The sequence below is a fragment of the Anthonomus grandis genome, chromosome 1 (assembly GCF_022605725.1).
Source record: "Anthonomus grandis grandis chromosome 1, icAntGran1.3, whole genome shotgun sequence".
Taxonomy (NCBI): domain Eukaryota; kingdom Metazoa; phylum Arthropoda; class Insecta; order Coleoptera; family Curculionidae; genus Anthonomus; species Anthonomus grandis.
Genome location: NC_065546.1, coordinates 4,316,412 through 4,333,968, shown reverse-complemented (window position 1 = coordinate 4,333,968; position 17,557 = coordinate 4,316,412). Strand labels below are relative to the sequence as shown.

Below are 17,557 nucleotides of genomic sequence, written 5' to 3'. Positions count from 1 at the left end.
TGAAGTTGATGGTCGTAATTTATTTTTGAGCAACCCTGTATATACAAACTTCACGTACAAAAATGCGCAACTTGAAATAAAAACAGACTCCTGAATTTGAAATTAATTTAGACATAACTTTTGGGATGCACTGTATATTTTCGTTTTAATATTACAATTCATATAATTCAGACTGTAAGTCATTAATATCAATTAGTTGAATTCTGATATAACATCGGAAAAAAATATTTTTATTTTTTTATTCAAACAAAAAATATTCGATTAAGATCTGTTAATCTGATCTGAGTGTTGTTGATTTTCTATTAACTAAATTCAAACTTTTTGGCGACAAACAATTTAACTAAATGTACATTATTTTAGAAAAACCATATGTTTTAGTATCATTAATTTATTGTTTAGCCCTTTTAACACTTGGAAAATGAAAATTTTGAAAAGTGAGATGGACTATTGAGTAGTGAAACGCAATTATCAATAAATAAATTAATTAATTAAACAGCGTCAGACGTTGGTGTAAATAATGTAATAACAATTTATTGAGATTATATATAGTTATAATCCGCCTATTAAAAATCAATTTGCAAAATGAAAAGAAAAAACTGGACTTTAGTCAATAAAATTAAAATCCGATTCAGCTTAAATCGAATCACAAATCCTGCCAATTTCAGAGACATGAACGGAAATTAAACGATAAAACTGGACCGATCAAATTATTACTTTCAGGAGTGTAAAGTTAAAAGGTTAAAAATGCAATTTACAGCCTTTTAACATAAAATAGAAGTCATTTCCTACCTTCTAACGAAAATTCAGGGAAAGCGGGATCCAGGGCGGTTATCCTAGGAATCTTGAATCGCTTCAGCTCCTTGCCAGCAACTGAAGCCACATGGCATCCCAAACTAAATCCTATAACGTGCAACTTTTCCAAAGGAATTTCTCCACTTTGACTGTATAATTTTATAAAGTTTTTCAGAATTTTTCCGACTAGTTTGACATTTTGTACTGCGACACGGTACCAAGGGAATGACGCCAATTCAGCCCAGTCCAGGAGAATAATGTTGTAGTTTTCAGGTCTGGATAAATAGGCTGAAAAAATAAATTAGGAATTATTAGTTTATTCGTTTTATAGATTATTTATCTAGTTAAATGATTCACTTAAAAATTCATTTTTAAGTCAAATTTATCGTTGTTTACTCTAAAAAAGTACGTTAAAGGGTTCATAAACGGTAATATTTTTCAAATTTAAAGCATGTACAGGGTGTTCCTTAAAGACGTGTTAATATTTAAGGGGATGATTCTCAGACCAATTTTAAGAAAAAAAGTTCCTATGAACACATGTCCTAAACGTCTTAGCTTTTGAGATACAGGGTGTTAAAGTTTAAAAAAAATAAGTTTTTTTATAATAACTTAAACAATATTGTAGACATTTTTATGAAATTTGGTACATGTATTCTATGCATCAAGACGCATTTGTTGATGTGCAAAAAAAATGTTTTCTCTGCCAGAGGCATTTCTACAGGTCTTCTATTAAATATTTTTAGTGAAAAAAAATACTATGACACTGTTTTTTCTTAAAATAAAAATTATTTTTAAAATCCTTAATCACTTTTTAGTAAATTTGATCTCTCTTTTTTTTTTCGTCTGACGCATGGTTTAAAAAACTGATTTTTTTTTGAAAACTTTAACACTCTGTATCTCAACGTTTAGGACATATGTTCATAGGAACTTTTTTTGTTAAAATGGGTTCGGGATTCACCCCCATAAATATTAGCACGTCTTTAAGGAACTCCTTGTATATGTTAATATTATAGCTATTATTAATAATTATTTTTCATGTAAATATTTTTTGACGAGGTCACTAAAAAGATTCCTTATGTCGGTAGAACCAACAAAGCGATCAAGCGGCGTTGCACTTTTCGCCAATATACGTTCTTTACATCCATTTACGCTTAAATATTGATTTCTTTATAGAGTGTTTTAATTATATTTTGATGTGTGACATATTTTTATGATATTATAAAATGTTTTTTTGCCATTTCTACATCAGCCTTTGGCATCATTGCATCAGAGATGTCGCACGGCAATACTAATTCTAGCTTGTCAATGTTCTAAGGAGAATACCCTGTATATATACAGTGACATGGAACAAATTTCTTTAGCACTTAGCCAATTTGCCCAAAAAATGCTAAATCTGATTTAACTAAAATAATTTTACACCCACTTTACAAAAAGATTTAAAAAAATAATGTCTTACAACAATTTTCTTCGATCTTGGCAGTTTCTTATTTTTTATCCCTGTTCTAAGTTTTTATTAATGTAAAATAGGCTTTTTAAAAACTCAAAATATTTGAAAAACGCATACTAACATTTTTCGATATTTTTTTTAAAATTGCCTAGAAAAAATCCTAGTTTATAGCTTACAACTAACTCTTTAAACAAAAATTTAAATCAAATTAAAACAAAAATTAAAATTAACAATTTTCTGAATTTTTATTTAATATTTTTTTAAACTTAGACCGTTTCTTAGTTTTTTCTCTTCTCTTTTTTTCCAAAATGTTGATAGGGCTAGTTAGGCCTTGGGCAGACTATTTTCTTCTTTTTGGATTCTTTGAAGCTACGATCTTGGGAACAGGAGAAAGATCTTCTAAAATCTTTGAAGGCGTCTGATGTACAAGCGATAGGCACTGCAGAATGATTATCCAATGTCTTAAGAGGGGAAGAGTTTGAACTTGTCAATGCTACATTGGGTGTTAATGTGGATTGAGGAGGACCAGGTTCTGAGCATTCACTTGGTAAATGTTGAGAAGGTAGTTCATTTTCCTCGACAGAAAGAAAAGCATGATCTGGGATAGCAGATGGTATCAAGGGGTAAATTCTAGTAGCATGAAATCCTGATATTCCAATCTCAGTTGTTGCTTCACGTGTCCAAGAATCAGCAAGAAGTTTTCCAAGATGTCTGTGTTCAATACGTTTGTATCTGTCCCGGCGCGTCATCTCTCCCGACTTTACCCAATCAAGTTTTAGTTCGTTAAATAGAGCATAAAAAGTTTAGGAACTGTAATAAATTTTATTTAAGAATCTCTACGAGCCTCGAAAATATTTAAAAAAAGACTCAAAAAAAATCACCTTTTCATCTTATCCTGTATCTTAAAAACTAAGATGTCTTGAACTCTATATGAAAGTTTAACGTTATTTTGGGTCATAGAAGACATGGTTAATATATTGAAGTGTAATTGCGGAACACTTTATATAAAAGTTGTATATTAAAAGATACAATAAAACATTAAAAATGTTAATAAACCAATTTTAGTATAAATTTTACCGTTTTTTGCTTGCTGCTCTTATGGATTTTTAAAATTTATTTTATTGAATGGTTTTAAATACGAATCTTGGATTCTATCAGTTGGATCTCTCTTTTATCGCATCTATTTAATTTGTCTGAATATGTTGTGTAAAAAAATTACCCATGTTTACGCACCACACACTTAGTTTTTGAGGGTACCGGGTGTTTACCTCCATCATCCAATGCGGATTTTCTGTTGCCCAATATCGACAATTTTGTCTGTTCACATAACCATTCAAACAGAACTTGGCTTCATCGGAAAAAATAATATTTGTTAGTAAATTATTATTTAGATTGTACGTGTTTTGTAAGCGTTTACAAAACTCATTTCGCCTATCGAAATCGTCATTAAATAACTCTTGCACAGGAATAACTTTGTAGTGGTGATATTTTTACTTTTTAACTATTCGGTGAACTAAAGATTTCGCCATGTGTAAATTTGCTCCAATCTGCGACAGAGGAGTGCATGGATTTTCTTCCAAAGAAAGCAAAACGTCAAGTTGTTCGTTTTCATCTCGAGCAGGACGACCAGATTTCGGCAGATCTCTAACATGACCGAATTCTCTAAATTTAGCCTCTATTCTACTCACCACCTTTTGACATATCGGAGGACAATCAGGATGGATTTCATTGAATAATTGAGCAACTTCTCTTTGAGTACGTGTTCTATCACCAAACCTAACCATGCACCGAATTTCTATTTTTTCTCATTCTGTTAACTTTACCATTGTGAAAACCGCAACTTTGCTCGTACGCTTTACACTTGACAATATCTGTTTGGCGTACAACTGTCATACAGTTTCTATGAAAATACACAATCAACAGCCAACAATAAAAAAACACGAATAAATGGAATTTTGCTCTGTATAAAAATTCTCAGAGATAAGGTGACTCATAAGGTGAACTTCAATAATAAAGTTTGGTCGAATGCATGAAACACACGTAGAATTCCACGCGAAATTTAAAAATTAAATAAAAAAAGGTGCTTTCATTTGAAAAAATTAAGTTGATGGTCGTAATTTATTTTTGAGCAACCCTGTATATACAAACTTCACGTACAAAAATGCGCAACTTGAAATAAAAATCGACGGGTTCGAGCGTTTTTTTTTCAAACACACCCCTGCATTTTAAATGAATTTAGGCATCACTTTTGGGATGCACTGTATACGTGATTTTTTATATAATATTTTTTTATACGAGTTTTACAAGGTGTTAAAATAAACGACTCAATTTTGAAAATACAACACCCTACAAATAACCATTAATTAGACATTTATACCGGATGGTTTTTTTGTATGTTAAGAATGAAAAGTCAAAACAAAATAAAACACGATTGAGCGTGAGAAATCTATAACTCTTTTATTTATCAAATAATAGTAATAAATTCTATCAATTTTATTTCTTTTAGCGTCAATTAACCCAATTCTGGTTACTCAATTAGATAAGTTGCATGATATAAACTCGTGGAAGTCTACTGTATGACGACTATATGAGTTATTTTATGTGGGGAAAACCCATGCATCGATATACGACACGAAAAAGTGATATCCAAAGTTAAAAGCTGGAACGAAAATATCAATATGAAATATTGTAATGTCTCAATGACAGCGAGCATCAATAATGTCACGCGATATATACAACTCGAGGTATATTACTGCAATAGGCGGTTAGTCTCGTATTCTCTTTCGTACAAAATAATACTTATAAATCGATAATTTATGAAATATATATTTTATGAGTTTTCTTATTTAAAAAAATACCTTTTAAATCATGAATTTTTTTCTGCAATTTTTTTTTGGTAAAAATGCTTTTGTTTTACTTTTCTTTTACTATTCCATATATTTTTCTTATAAATTATTAGTTTCAGAATTTCATACATTTTCTAAAAAAAAAATGAAATCAGATTTTCAAACAGAAAAATTAAAAAGTTTTTGTTGGTTAATGCGAATGAATAGTTTAGTGTATTTAAGTGAACAATACAGCACCAGAATGAAACTTTTCAAATCGAAAAAATAAAAAAGACCAAAAGTTGTTCTAAATTCGCGTTTTAGGGAAAAAAATTAAAATTAATTGACCTGGAGAAGTTTCTTATTGCCTAAAAACTAATTTTCCACCTATTGTGCTGTCATGTTATATTTAACAATAACATCGATTAGAAAATTCAATTTATAAATTCAATTTTTAATAAAATTTAAATTAAAAGTCTGGTATTTTTTATTTTTAATTTTCTACAATTTATTTAAATGCTTTGAAAAAATGTTAAAAAAGTCGAAATTAATAAATTAATTTTTTTTTTTTGACTTTCCTATTATAATTTTTTTTTTAAATTAGAAATACCAAAGTTAAAAATAGAAAAAAGCAAAATTTTCTTTTTCATTCTTATAGAAAAAAAAAGTTAAATTATCTTATTTTTGATAATTTTCCATATATTTTGAGAAAATTACTTTAAAAGACAATAAATTTAAAATCAACCAAAAATTACAAAAGCCTTTATTTTTATTAAAAATAAGAATATTTGAGAACAAAAATATACAATTTATTTTTTTGTTTCTGAAAATGAAATGAGTCAGTTGGGGCAAGAGCGATTAAGGGGCAAGAGCGATCACCCACCCTAAAAATCAAACCATGTGCAATAGTAAAATTGGATATAAATTAACGATATCCTACAACGTGTGGCAACGACGCATACTAGTACCCGCCACGAACCCGGCCGAATTTTTACGTCAGTCGATTCTTGTCTACGGTGGCGTCCGTTATACTAATGAAACAAGTACATGCGTTTTTTTTAAAACAATTTTCGTGCCAATATTTTTTGTGACTATTTGTGCTTGATATAGTTAAGGTAAATCTTTTGGTGCATATATTGTCATTTGATATTGCTTTTTGTGTTTTCTTATCCAGTTCGCAGAATATAAGTAAGGTCGCACTTGCCCCTGCCAAATCGCACTAAGGGGCAAGTGCGTTTTTGGCTATTGAAGCAAGTGCGTTTAGTAGGCGCACTTGCCCCCTATTTTTTTTTAAAACAAAATTAACATTAACTTAAGTATTGTTCTTCTTTTCAGATAATTAAAAATGGTACGGAATTACAAGAGGAAAAGCACACGGGGTAGTACTTATATTAAAGAGGACCTGCAGCGGGCAGTGAATGAAATAAAGGCATCTGTTTTAACATATCGCATGGCCAGTAAGGCTTACCAGATACCTGAAACAACATTAAAAGATCATGTTAAAGGGAAAAGAGGCACAAAAAGTTTAAGTTACGGTCGACACACTGATTTAACCCAAGAGGTGGAGAGAAGATTAGCGACAAGTCTTGCTACCATTGAAAAATGGGGGTTTGGACTATCCAGAACCGAGGTATTGAATCTTGTACAGCAGTATGTTAAGGCAAATCATTTAAAAACGCAATTTAAAAATGATAGGCCAGGTTCCGACTGGTTTATTAATTTTCGAAAAAGAAATTGACTTTCCATTAAAAAACCTCAAAGCGTAGAAATCGCAAGAAAAAACTGCGTCGACCCGTTTATTATACACCATTATTTTGATCTTCTAGAATTTACATTAGATGAGTTTCAATTAGATACTAAACCACACCAAATATGGAATCTGGACGAGTAGAGTTTTACAACCGATCCCTCTAAAACAAAAGTTGTTGGAAAAATTGGTGTTCCGCCTACAAGAACAACTAGTGGACCAGGTCGCACAAATACTACCGTTCTTATAGCCTGTAGTGCTTCTGGAGCGAAAGAACCTCCACTGATAATTTTTAAAGGGAAAAGCATTTGGAGTGAGTGGGTGGGATCTAGGAACCTTGTACGCTTCCACACAAAAAGGCTGGATGGAGACAGATGTTTTTGAAAATCACTTAGAAAAGACGCTTTTTAATGCTTTAGGACCAGACCGACCAGCACTTTTGATTTATGATGGCCACTCTACTCACATAACTATTAACATAATCGAAAAGGCAATGCAGCAAATATAATAATTCTTAAGCTACCTCCACATTCTTCACATTTGCTTCAACCGCTTGATCTATCAGTATTTGGATCCCTTAAAATCACTTGGGATGCTAAGCTAGCAGACTGGCAAAGAAAAAACCCTGGTATATAGATTCCAAAAAAGGAGTTTTGTCATCTAATAGGGAAAATGTGGGCCGAAGCCAGTGCAGAAATAATAAAAAATGGGTTTAAAAAAGCCGGAATTTCTTCATTTAATAGGGATAATATAGCCGACGAAATTTACGATCCTGCAGCTCTTAAAAAGTGGAAGGCTTTAAGGATTCAGCCACAAACTTGCAAAATACTTCAAACCCCTTCTGCATCTACTTCCAACCATGAGTCTTTACCTATTATAACGGTACCAGAAGAAATTGAAGAACTGCAAAATGAGAAGTCCGATATAAATACTAATGTTTCCGCAATTTCTTTTGAGACTTTATTGCTCGACAATATGAAAAGACCGGTTCAATCATCAGGTGAAAAAAAGAGAAAAAAAAAAGTTTGTCATGGTGCAGAAGTTATAACAAGTGAGCAGGTGTTGGAACGTCTAAAAGACAAAGCAAAAACAAAGACGAGCAGATCAGAACCACCTCAGAAATTGTTCGACGCTGAAGACGAATTTCCACTCTCCAAGTTTATAGGAGTACCTGCAAACAAAAACAAAAAAAATAATAAAAGGGTAACTAAAATAGTTTCGGTCATCCTCCACTAAATTTGTTAGAAAAACCATCTATCCTACATGTTTCGGACATATAAGATGTCCATCATCAGGGATATACAATGAGGGTTTTCATCACAACACATAAAAAGCCACAGTCCTTCTGGCAAGTTCAAAGGTTAAAATTACTAACAATAAACAAAAAGGGCATATTAAGATGCATGAGAAAGTGATTAAACAGGGTCTACACAAACATTAAAATCACATAATTACCACACTAGGATAATTGTTATGTCAACGACATAACATAATACATTGATGAGACCGTGACTTTGTTGTGTTTTTACCTTTGTTTTGCTAGTGCATACTTTTAATTACTCTATGGTATGTGTTTACAATTGTCTGTAAGCGGACGTGCGATTCCAAAATATTAGCGAATTTTTACGACTGGGCTACAGTGGTAGCCCGTGCGCCTAACCCCGTAAGTATTTTTTATGTCATGACGATTAATAATACTATATAAAAAATGTTTTTTTTATTAATAGAAAATTAAGATTTTTGTTATTTGTTCTTTATTAAGATTTATTATTTTTTTAATTTTAAAATTTTGTAATCTTGATTTGAAATTTGAATTTAATTTTTTCTAGAGAAATAAAATAGCAAGATGTCCCAAGAAAAGAGGAGGCGTATTGAAACATCCAAAGATCCAGCTGTTTGGTCACAATGGTTTGACGAAATGTCAAGTGATCAAAGCGAGGTGATGACTGAGAGTGAAGATGAAGTTGATAATCCTGAAGAAGATACAGTAAACGAAAGTGAGCATGATTCTTTATCGGATCAAGAGGCTAGTGAGAATAGTTCCGGAAATGAATCTGACGATGACGGTGAGTCTGAACGACCAAATAATTATTTTACGGGGAAGGACAAAAAAAACAAAATGGAGAAAAGAAACTCCTAATGTTCATATAAGAACCAGAGCTCATAACATCATTACACATTTGCCTGGTTTAAATCTTTTACTAGATGAGTCTATCATACGAACCATTACTACCTGTACCAATATTTATATTGAAAGTATAAAAGAACGATTTGAACGAGAACGGGATGCAAGAAATACAGATGAAAGAGAGATAAGGGCATTTATAGGGATTCTTTATTTAATCGGTGTATTAAGATCATCTCGAAAAAATTTACATAAAATTTGGGACAACTCAAAAGGAAGTGGCGTAGAAGTATGTTACTTGGCAATGAGTGAGAAACGTTTTAGGTTTCTTTTGCGATGCATGCGTTTTGATGACGTTAGAGACAGAAATCTAAGAAGAGAAATTGATAAAATGGCTCCTATTAGGGAGATTTTTGAACAATTTCTGGCCAATTTTCAAAGATATTTTATTGCAAGTGAATATTTGACTGTCGATGAGCAACTTCTGGCATTTCGTGGACGTTTCTCATTCAAGCAATATATACCAAGTAAACCGGCTCGATATGGCATGAAAGTGTTTGCTTTGGTGGACGTCAAATCTGGTTATACATTCAACCTTGAGACGTATGTAGGGACCCAACCTGAAGGACCATATAAATTTAAAAATTCCGGAGAAGAAATTGTCCTTAGATTAGTAGAACCAGTGGCAAACACTAACCGCAACATAACTGGCGATAACTGGTTTACTAGTGTGCCATTGGTTAAAAAATTACTTATTGAAAAAAAGCTAACTTATATTGGCACAATGCGAAAAAATAAAGTAGAATTACCAAAAGAATTTTTGCCAAATAAAAGTAAAGAAGTGGGAACTTCTATTTTTGGATTCCAGAAAGACTGCACAATTCTGTCGTATTGTCCAAAGAAAAGTAAATCTGTAATGTTGATTTCAAGTATGCACCATGATAATGCAATTGATGCTGAAACTGGAGACGCTAGAAAACCTGAAATAATCACAATGTATAACCAAACGAAGTTTGCCGTGGATCGACTAGACCAATTGTGTGCAAAATATGATGTATCAAGAAATACTCGCCGATATCTGATGGTAATCTTTTATGACCTGCTAAATATTTCAGCAATAAATGCTTTATGCATTTATAAGTGTAATAATTGGAACAGAAAGATAGCACGGTCAGATTTCATAGAAGAACTTGCATGGGAATTGATTAGGCCTCAAATTGAATTTAGAGCTACACTTATCCAAGTCTCTCCGGAATTTCGACGGGGCGCCCGTGTTTTATTGGGAATTTCAGAAGTGGTAACACCTCTCCCACCTGTAAATAGAAATACTGTCAGACGTTGTTCATTTTGTGCAAGGAATCGCGATAAGTCTACCCGAAAATATTGTAAAAAATGCCAAAGATACGCCTGTAAAGAACACTTGAATGAGATCTGTGTAGAGTGCATGCAGTAAATTTAGACCAGTTTTGTCTTTGTTATGTAACGTAGAATAAATGTTTAATTTTTTGTTTCGCCTCAGGATAAGTTTTGTTATTCCACCTTTTTGTATGATGTTTATGTTTTTTTTTCTGCCAAAATTAGTAGAATTTTTTTAAAACTTATTTTTGTATTTAAGTGCAAGATTAACTTTATAAATAAAATAAAATAAGTTAACCTAAAATTAAAAGCATTTTTTGTTTTCTTTTACAATATTTACATGTTACTATCTTACTAACATTTAAAAGAACTAATTTTTCAACTTTTTTCTGAAGTTTGGATAAATCGATCCATTAAAATAAATAAATAAATTGGGTTGCTACCACTGTAGCCCACGCGCCTAACCGTGTCAGTAATATCCACGCGCCTAACGTAGGGTTAAAAAAAATATTGGTTCTTTAAGTGTTACTAATACAAAAAGTGGCCGCACTTGCCCCAACTCATCTGTGTATTTTTTTTGTATCGAGAATACACTTTTTTATAATAAATTTATACGGCATCCTGTATATTTTATTCAATATAGCGAAAGATTTCCCTAACTGATTTTTTATGTCAAGCAGGAAATAACGGAGCTATGAAAATTTTTTACTTTTAATATATTCTCTTCTATTTTTCTCGAAGCCGTCGACTATGATAATTATATTTCAGCGGTTTTTTAAAGATTTCAGGAGAACTCTTGAAACAGTGGATTGGGATATTTTGTTAAAGAAATTAGAGTAATTAGGAATTAGCCATAATGTCTTGAACCGATTTAAATGATATTTGGGTAAAAGAGTTCATTGTCTTTCTTATAGAAATTGATTCTTCGACTCTATGAGCGCAAAATACGGCTTACCATATTTATATACAACATACCCGTTGGTGTTTCTCATCTATGGTAAAAGTGACACAAAAATTATAAAATTATCTTGTTCGGTAACGATACGCTGCTCTTTATCATGGGCATGGACTTACAACGATTGCTAAAGAAATTTAAAAGAAGATTTAAATAATCTATTTAAATAATTGCGTGTTAACAAATAATATGTTCGAATTCAAATAACTCCAAATTTATGTATATTTCTAAAAGATAAAAAAGTTGTCAAGCAGAAACCCAAGGAATGCACATTATTGTAAATAGGAAAAATATTGTTTATATTAGGAAAATTAAGTACTTGGGCATAATATTGGAATGTAATTGAAATTCTCAAGATCAAGATCTTGAATTGCAAAATTTGACTTGATTAATCTGGTGAAATGGAATATCGATTCTCGTTCACTACAAAATCTATCTTAAAGAGTCTTTTCACCTTTATATACAAATTCCAGGCGTTTTAAGAGTTTCCCCGAAGTGTTTGGTGGTGAGCCTTCCTAGAAACTCTTTTGAGTTTATCAAGGACCTGTATAGGTTTTTTTTATTATTTTCTTTTTTACTTAATAAAAGCTTTAACATACATATATTATCTACTAATTATGCAATTCTTCCCACTGCTTTATAATTAAATAGACACAACATAATAAATAGATACATAAAGTCGTTTTTAGATATGAAAGGCAGTTAAGTATTAAAAATTATTACAATGCCTAATTTTCATAATAAACAAGACATAATATTATATAGTACTTCTTCCTAGCGTATAAAAAATTACTTATCATAGATAAATCATTAAAAGGATGTCCTTAAAACCATATCTATACTTAAGTGATAAACTCATCCATCATATTCTTCCATAATTACAAAAAAACAAGCTGCATAATTAATTATATGTAATCATTTTCATCAGAAGGTAATTAGCAGATAGAACCAGCTAATGAAGGAGTATGCCTATTATTATTTAATTATTTCTTGTGTTGACAGGTAACAATAATTTATTGGATACATTGATCAAAACTATAGTATGCATAGCATGGTCACAGCATAAAGAAACTTTTCTTTAAAGAAACGTTTCTTTATGCTGTGGCATGGTATTTTATCGGAATATGAAAAAAATGCTCACGTCTTAAAAGAGTTCTAATGGATTTATTTGATTCAGTATTTAAAGGTTTTCTTCTTTAAAATACTTAATTTGTATAATCTTTATAATAAGAAACTTTAATATAAGTATAATAATTATTATGATTACAGTAAAGCTGACTATTGTTTGTAATAATTTAATTATTAAGAAATATAAAATCGGTTCTTATTATCAATAATTTTTAAAATAAACTACATTTACTTTTTTTTATTTATATTTAAAACGATTAAGATAATAATTTGATAATACATGATAAAGGCCGTTTCGGTTTAGAAGTAATATTACTTTTTTGTAATAAAAATACTTTTTGAATTTATTAAAGCTGCTTCGTAAATTTTTATTTTTTAATATTCAATGAAATTTTCATACGAAATACTTTAGGATTTTAAAAATTAAAAAAAAAAAATCAAAAACTCACAATCGCGATAAAATATTTGAATTTCATTGTTCAATCGCTTATTTTAAGTTTTCATATATATTTTTTAACTTTCCTTTTAAATAAGTATTTTTATTCTAATAAACATTGATAGGCAAAATAATATATAAATTGAAAGTCCTTCTTAAAATTTATTAAATCTTTTATTTGAAAAAAAAAATAAACAAAAAAAACTCTCTTGATTACTCTTTAATTATTGCAAAAATAATAAAACTGTGACTCCTTCAATTAGAGACCCATAAATCCATTTCTATATATTAACCCAGCTATTCGTAAGTTACTAGAAAAAATACTACAGTTACAAATTACACCATATCTAAAAACAATTTATTTAATAAAATCCAGTTTGGTTTTTGGTCTCCTAGAAATACGTTAGACGCGATAAATAACCTTGTAAAAATAATAAATCAAAGCTTTGTAAAAAAAAACAGAACACACAGTTCTTCTATTTTTCAATTTAACAAAAGCGTTTGACTGGAACTCACTCAGGTTACTTATACAGTGCATCCCAATAGTTATGTCTAAATTCATTTAAAATTCAGAGGTGTGTTCGAAAAAAAAAACGCTCGGACCCATCGATTTTTATTTCAAGTTGCGCATTTTTGTACGTGAAGTTTGTCTATCACTAAACCTAACCATGCACAGAATTTCTAATTTTTCTCGTTCCGCTAACTTTACCATCGTGAAAACCGCAACTTTGCTCGTACACTTCACACTTGATAATATCTGTTTAGCGTACAACTGTCATACAGTTTCTATGAAAATAGACGGTCACCAGCCAACAATAAAAAAACACGAATGAATGGAATTTTGCTCTGTATAACAATTCTCAGAGATAAGGTGTTCATGTAGGCAACTAAAGTCGAAATTATACCCATTTGTAGTTACGTCATCCAGGTGAGAAAAAACGTATGGCGTAGATATTTTTGCGAATCAATATTAGGTTAGAAACTTTACCATCGCCTTCAGAAATTAATAGTCTGCTATGTATTTTTATATGTTCAGAAATGAACAAATGATTTATTTTAGCAGCATATTATTATATTTTTATATTCGTGTATATACTTTCATTCCCAAAAAAAATAAAAAAAACTTGTAGTATTTATTGTATTATTAACAAACTTAACAATTAACAAAAATTATTATAATTAGTCATAAATAATGGGACATAAACAACAAGTCCGAAACAGAATTGCACTTTAAATTGAGAACGTGATAGAGCCAGCCGCAGATGCAACAAAATTTAGCACAACAACGATCGCAAATATAAAGAAGAATGGGATAAAATCAGATCAGGATTACGCTGCTCATATATTTTCCAAGCAAAAGACCACAAAAACCAAATCTACAACATATTTGAAAAGTAGAATTCGGCACGAGCAGTAGACGTAACAAAACCGAGCTTACAAAAATTGTGAATAATGGTATAAAATTATTTTAACTCACTGGGAAAAATTGAAATACTGACAATTGAATTTACTTGTTCATGAAAAAAAATGCTGCTTGAAGAAATATGTTAACACATTAAAATGAAAATACCATTCTAAAAAATAAAACATACAAACTCAAAAAAAACACGCCATATTGCATTACCAAGTTAATGAAATTGCAACGATATTATTGAATACTTAAACGACGATCATAAAATAAAATTTGCTAGAACAGAAAAAGCTTAATCAATCTGGTCAGTATTGTCAGAGTCAGAACTGAAATCAGAGATATTGTCTTCGTCATCGTCGTCTTCGTGAGTCGTAATCACAAGTGGCAGAATGTCATAGGCATCACACACTTGTATTGCCTCCCAAGCCTTTTCAATTACCTTTTCTGTATGAAAAACATATTTTTGCCAATGATCTATAGAAATTTCGTTTATTACCGTATTATTCCCATGTAGTCATTTCATATATTTCCCATGTAGTCAGAACTTCTGAAGGTGACCCCTTAAAATTGGAAATATATTGATCATATTTTCGTTTACATTCCGACCATACCATTTCAATTGCATTAAACTGGCAATGATATGGTGGCAGTCGCAAAATTTTGTGTCCTAAAGGTTTAACATATTCATCAAAGAAGTACTTTTTTTCACTAGGGCAGTTTCTGCGTGCAATACTCCATATTTTATCTTTCATGGCTTTTTCTGGAAAGCCAATATTCTTTTTCTTCAACCATTCGGTCAGTCTCTGCTTTGTCCAAGATTTTCTCGGGATTTCTTCTAATAAACCAGAATGGTAACTTGCATTGTCCATGATTATAAATGACTTTGGGAGAAGATTTGGAACCAGCTAAGTTTTAAACCAGTTTTCGAAGTTTTTCCTGTTCATATTGTCATGATAATCTCCCGTCTTTAATCCACTCTTGAATATTAAATTTGCACCCTTGATGAAGCCATCTTTGATTCCGGCGTGGACCACGATATAACTATGACCTTTAAAATAAAAGATAATTCAATTCTCTTCTTTTAGAAATCATTCTTCCAGAACATTAATTTAACATAATTAATAAGTAATGTTCCATGCACATACGAGTAGTGTATGGAGTTAAATTCCCTCATATTGTCTTAGAGAGAAATTATATGAAACTATGAAACAGATGAAATTATGAAGTTAGAGGGCCCTTACAAGGGCAATAGTTTTTATTAAAAAAAAATATAAAAAGATAACCAGATAATTTTTACCTTCACTGTTTTTCCTTGAATCCGTGTGCTTGGTGTCATCTTGCCAGCTACTACGAAATGATCCCTTACTAAAAATCCACGTCTCGTCAATGAAAACTGGAGTAAAACCTTCCGGACCTACATTTCTATTTTTGATATACTCCATTAAAAAATTAATTCTTTTATGAACAATATTTGGCAAGTCCATCAAATATTTTCTGTTATTTGATTTTTTCCACTATACAAGCCTATACAACTCAAATATTCAATTTCTTCCCTGAACTTTTCTCTTATTGTTGCCAATATTACATATTCTTTTCTGGCGTACGTAGAATAAATTGTGTCCCGAATTCTATGTTTCAAATATGTTGTAATTTTGGTTTTTTCTGTCTTTTGCTTGGAAGATATATGGGCTGCGTAATCCTGATCTGATTTTATCCTATTCTTCTTTATATTTGCGATCGTTCTTGTGTTCAATTTTGTTGCATCTGCGGCTCGCTGTATCACATTCTCAATTTGAAGTGCAATTCCGTTTCGGACTTGTTCCTTTTCCAGTTGAAAAAAAGCCAATATATTTAAAATCATTAGCTGCGATTGTTCATTATACCTATTATATCTTTTTTTAGGCATTATCTAACACTTTTCGAAATAACTTTTAAGAACAAGTTGACAAACCAATATTTTTGATTGACAGTGACGGATATTTCACATAACCTAATATATAAAAGATGAATAATCATCAGACACCAATTTTTTTCAAAAGTTTGTTGTCTCCGCTGTTTGGAATATGCTAAACAAAGATAAACAAAAATGACGTCATTACAAATGGGTATAATTTCGACTTTACAGGACGAACAGGGTAGTTAGCTTTATGTATTTTCGGTAGGCAGTAAAGGAGAGGAGTGGAGGGATTCATGGGAATGAGTTTTCTTTCGGAGATGGAAAAATAATCAAGAGTCAACTGGCTTTGTTTAAGAGTAAACTTTAATAGGGCTATAAACTTATTCATGGGGTTGTTAGTTAGGTTGCAAAAATTATTGGAATTTAGGAATTGAGTAATTTTAGATAAATAATCTGGTTTGTTCATTATAACAATACAGTTTCCCTTATCGGCTTTTGTTAAAACTAAACTATCTTTGGCCATCTTATTTTTTAATTGTTTTAAAACTATGTTATTTTTCTTATTATAAAGACGATCAATGTTGTTATGTTTCAAATATTTGTTGATTTTAAAGGATATTTGCCCTCTTACACACTCTGGTTTGTAAAGTTCATTGATTTTTAGAATTATTTCAGCTTCAATTATAAGTTGTTCGGAAACATAATTTGAATCAAAATGTGGTAAGTTGAACTTTAGGCCCATATTTAAAAGATGTATTTCCTGGTTAGAAAGAGCACTATTGGACAAGTTAAGAATACGAGGATGAAATTTATGGGGTTCGGTACTGTTCTTATAGGAATTCGAAAAGTTGTTATTTTTTAAACTATGCAGTTTTTTGTTCAAAATTATAAAATTTCCCTTACCCTTACTCCTGCGAAGAAATTCGCAACCATTACTCTAATTTAAACTCCATAGACCAGAAACCTAAGTTTTTATATTCCCTAATTTCTAAGCAGCTACACAACATTGAGTTTGATATTTTGTTGGTTTATACAGTGAGAGCCAAAAGTCCGGAATAAATTCATTTAAAATTCAGGGGTATGTTCAAAAAAAAAACGCTCGGACACGTCGATTTTTATTTTTAACTGCGGGTTTTCTTACTATAATTTTATGTATACAGGGTGATCCAAAAATAAGTTACGACCATCAACTTCAATTTTTGAAATGGAAATACCTATTTTTTATTCTGTATTCTTAAAGAACAGAAAATTCTAGACATATTTCACGTACAATATTTTATACCTATCTTCATTTGTTTTTGAGTTATTGACAGTTGAAGATCGGCATATTTGCACTTTTGACATGTTATAAAATCCAAACGGTTAAACATAGACAAATGCGGTTTGCACTTTTTATCGAAACTTTTTTAAAACCATCTGTTGACACTAGCTAGTTAGT

At 30.9% G+C, this 17,557-nt stretch overlaps 2 protein-coding genes across 5 annotated transcripts in view; one reads left to right on the top strand and one right to left on the bottom strand.

The window, feature by feature from the left end:
- LOC126735754 (uncharacterized) overlaps positions 1-17,557 on the top strand; it is a 119,893-nt gene that overhangs the window by 48,764 nt on the left and 53,572 nt on the right. The window lies entirely within an intron of this gene.
- Positions 1-17,557, bottom strand: part of LOC126735727 (phospholipase A1 VesT1.02-like) — a 76,185-nt gene that overhangs the window by 20,892 nt on the left and 37,736 nt on the right. For all 4 annotated transcript variants that reach the window (XM_050439823.1, XM_050439830.1, XM_050439817.1 and 1 more), the window contains exon 4: positions 790-1,080. In XM_050439823.1, coding sequence (XP_050295780.1) covers positions 790-1,080 — 291 coding nt within the window. The remainder of the gene's footprint in view (positions 1-789; positions 1,081-17,557) is intronic.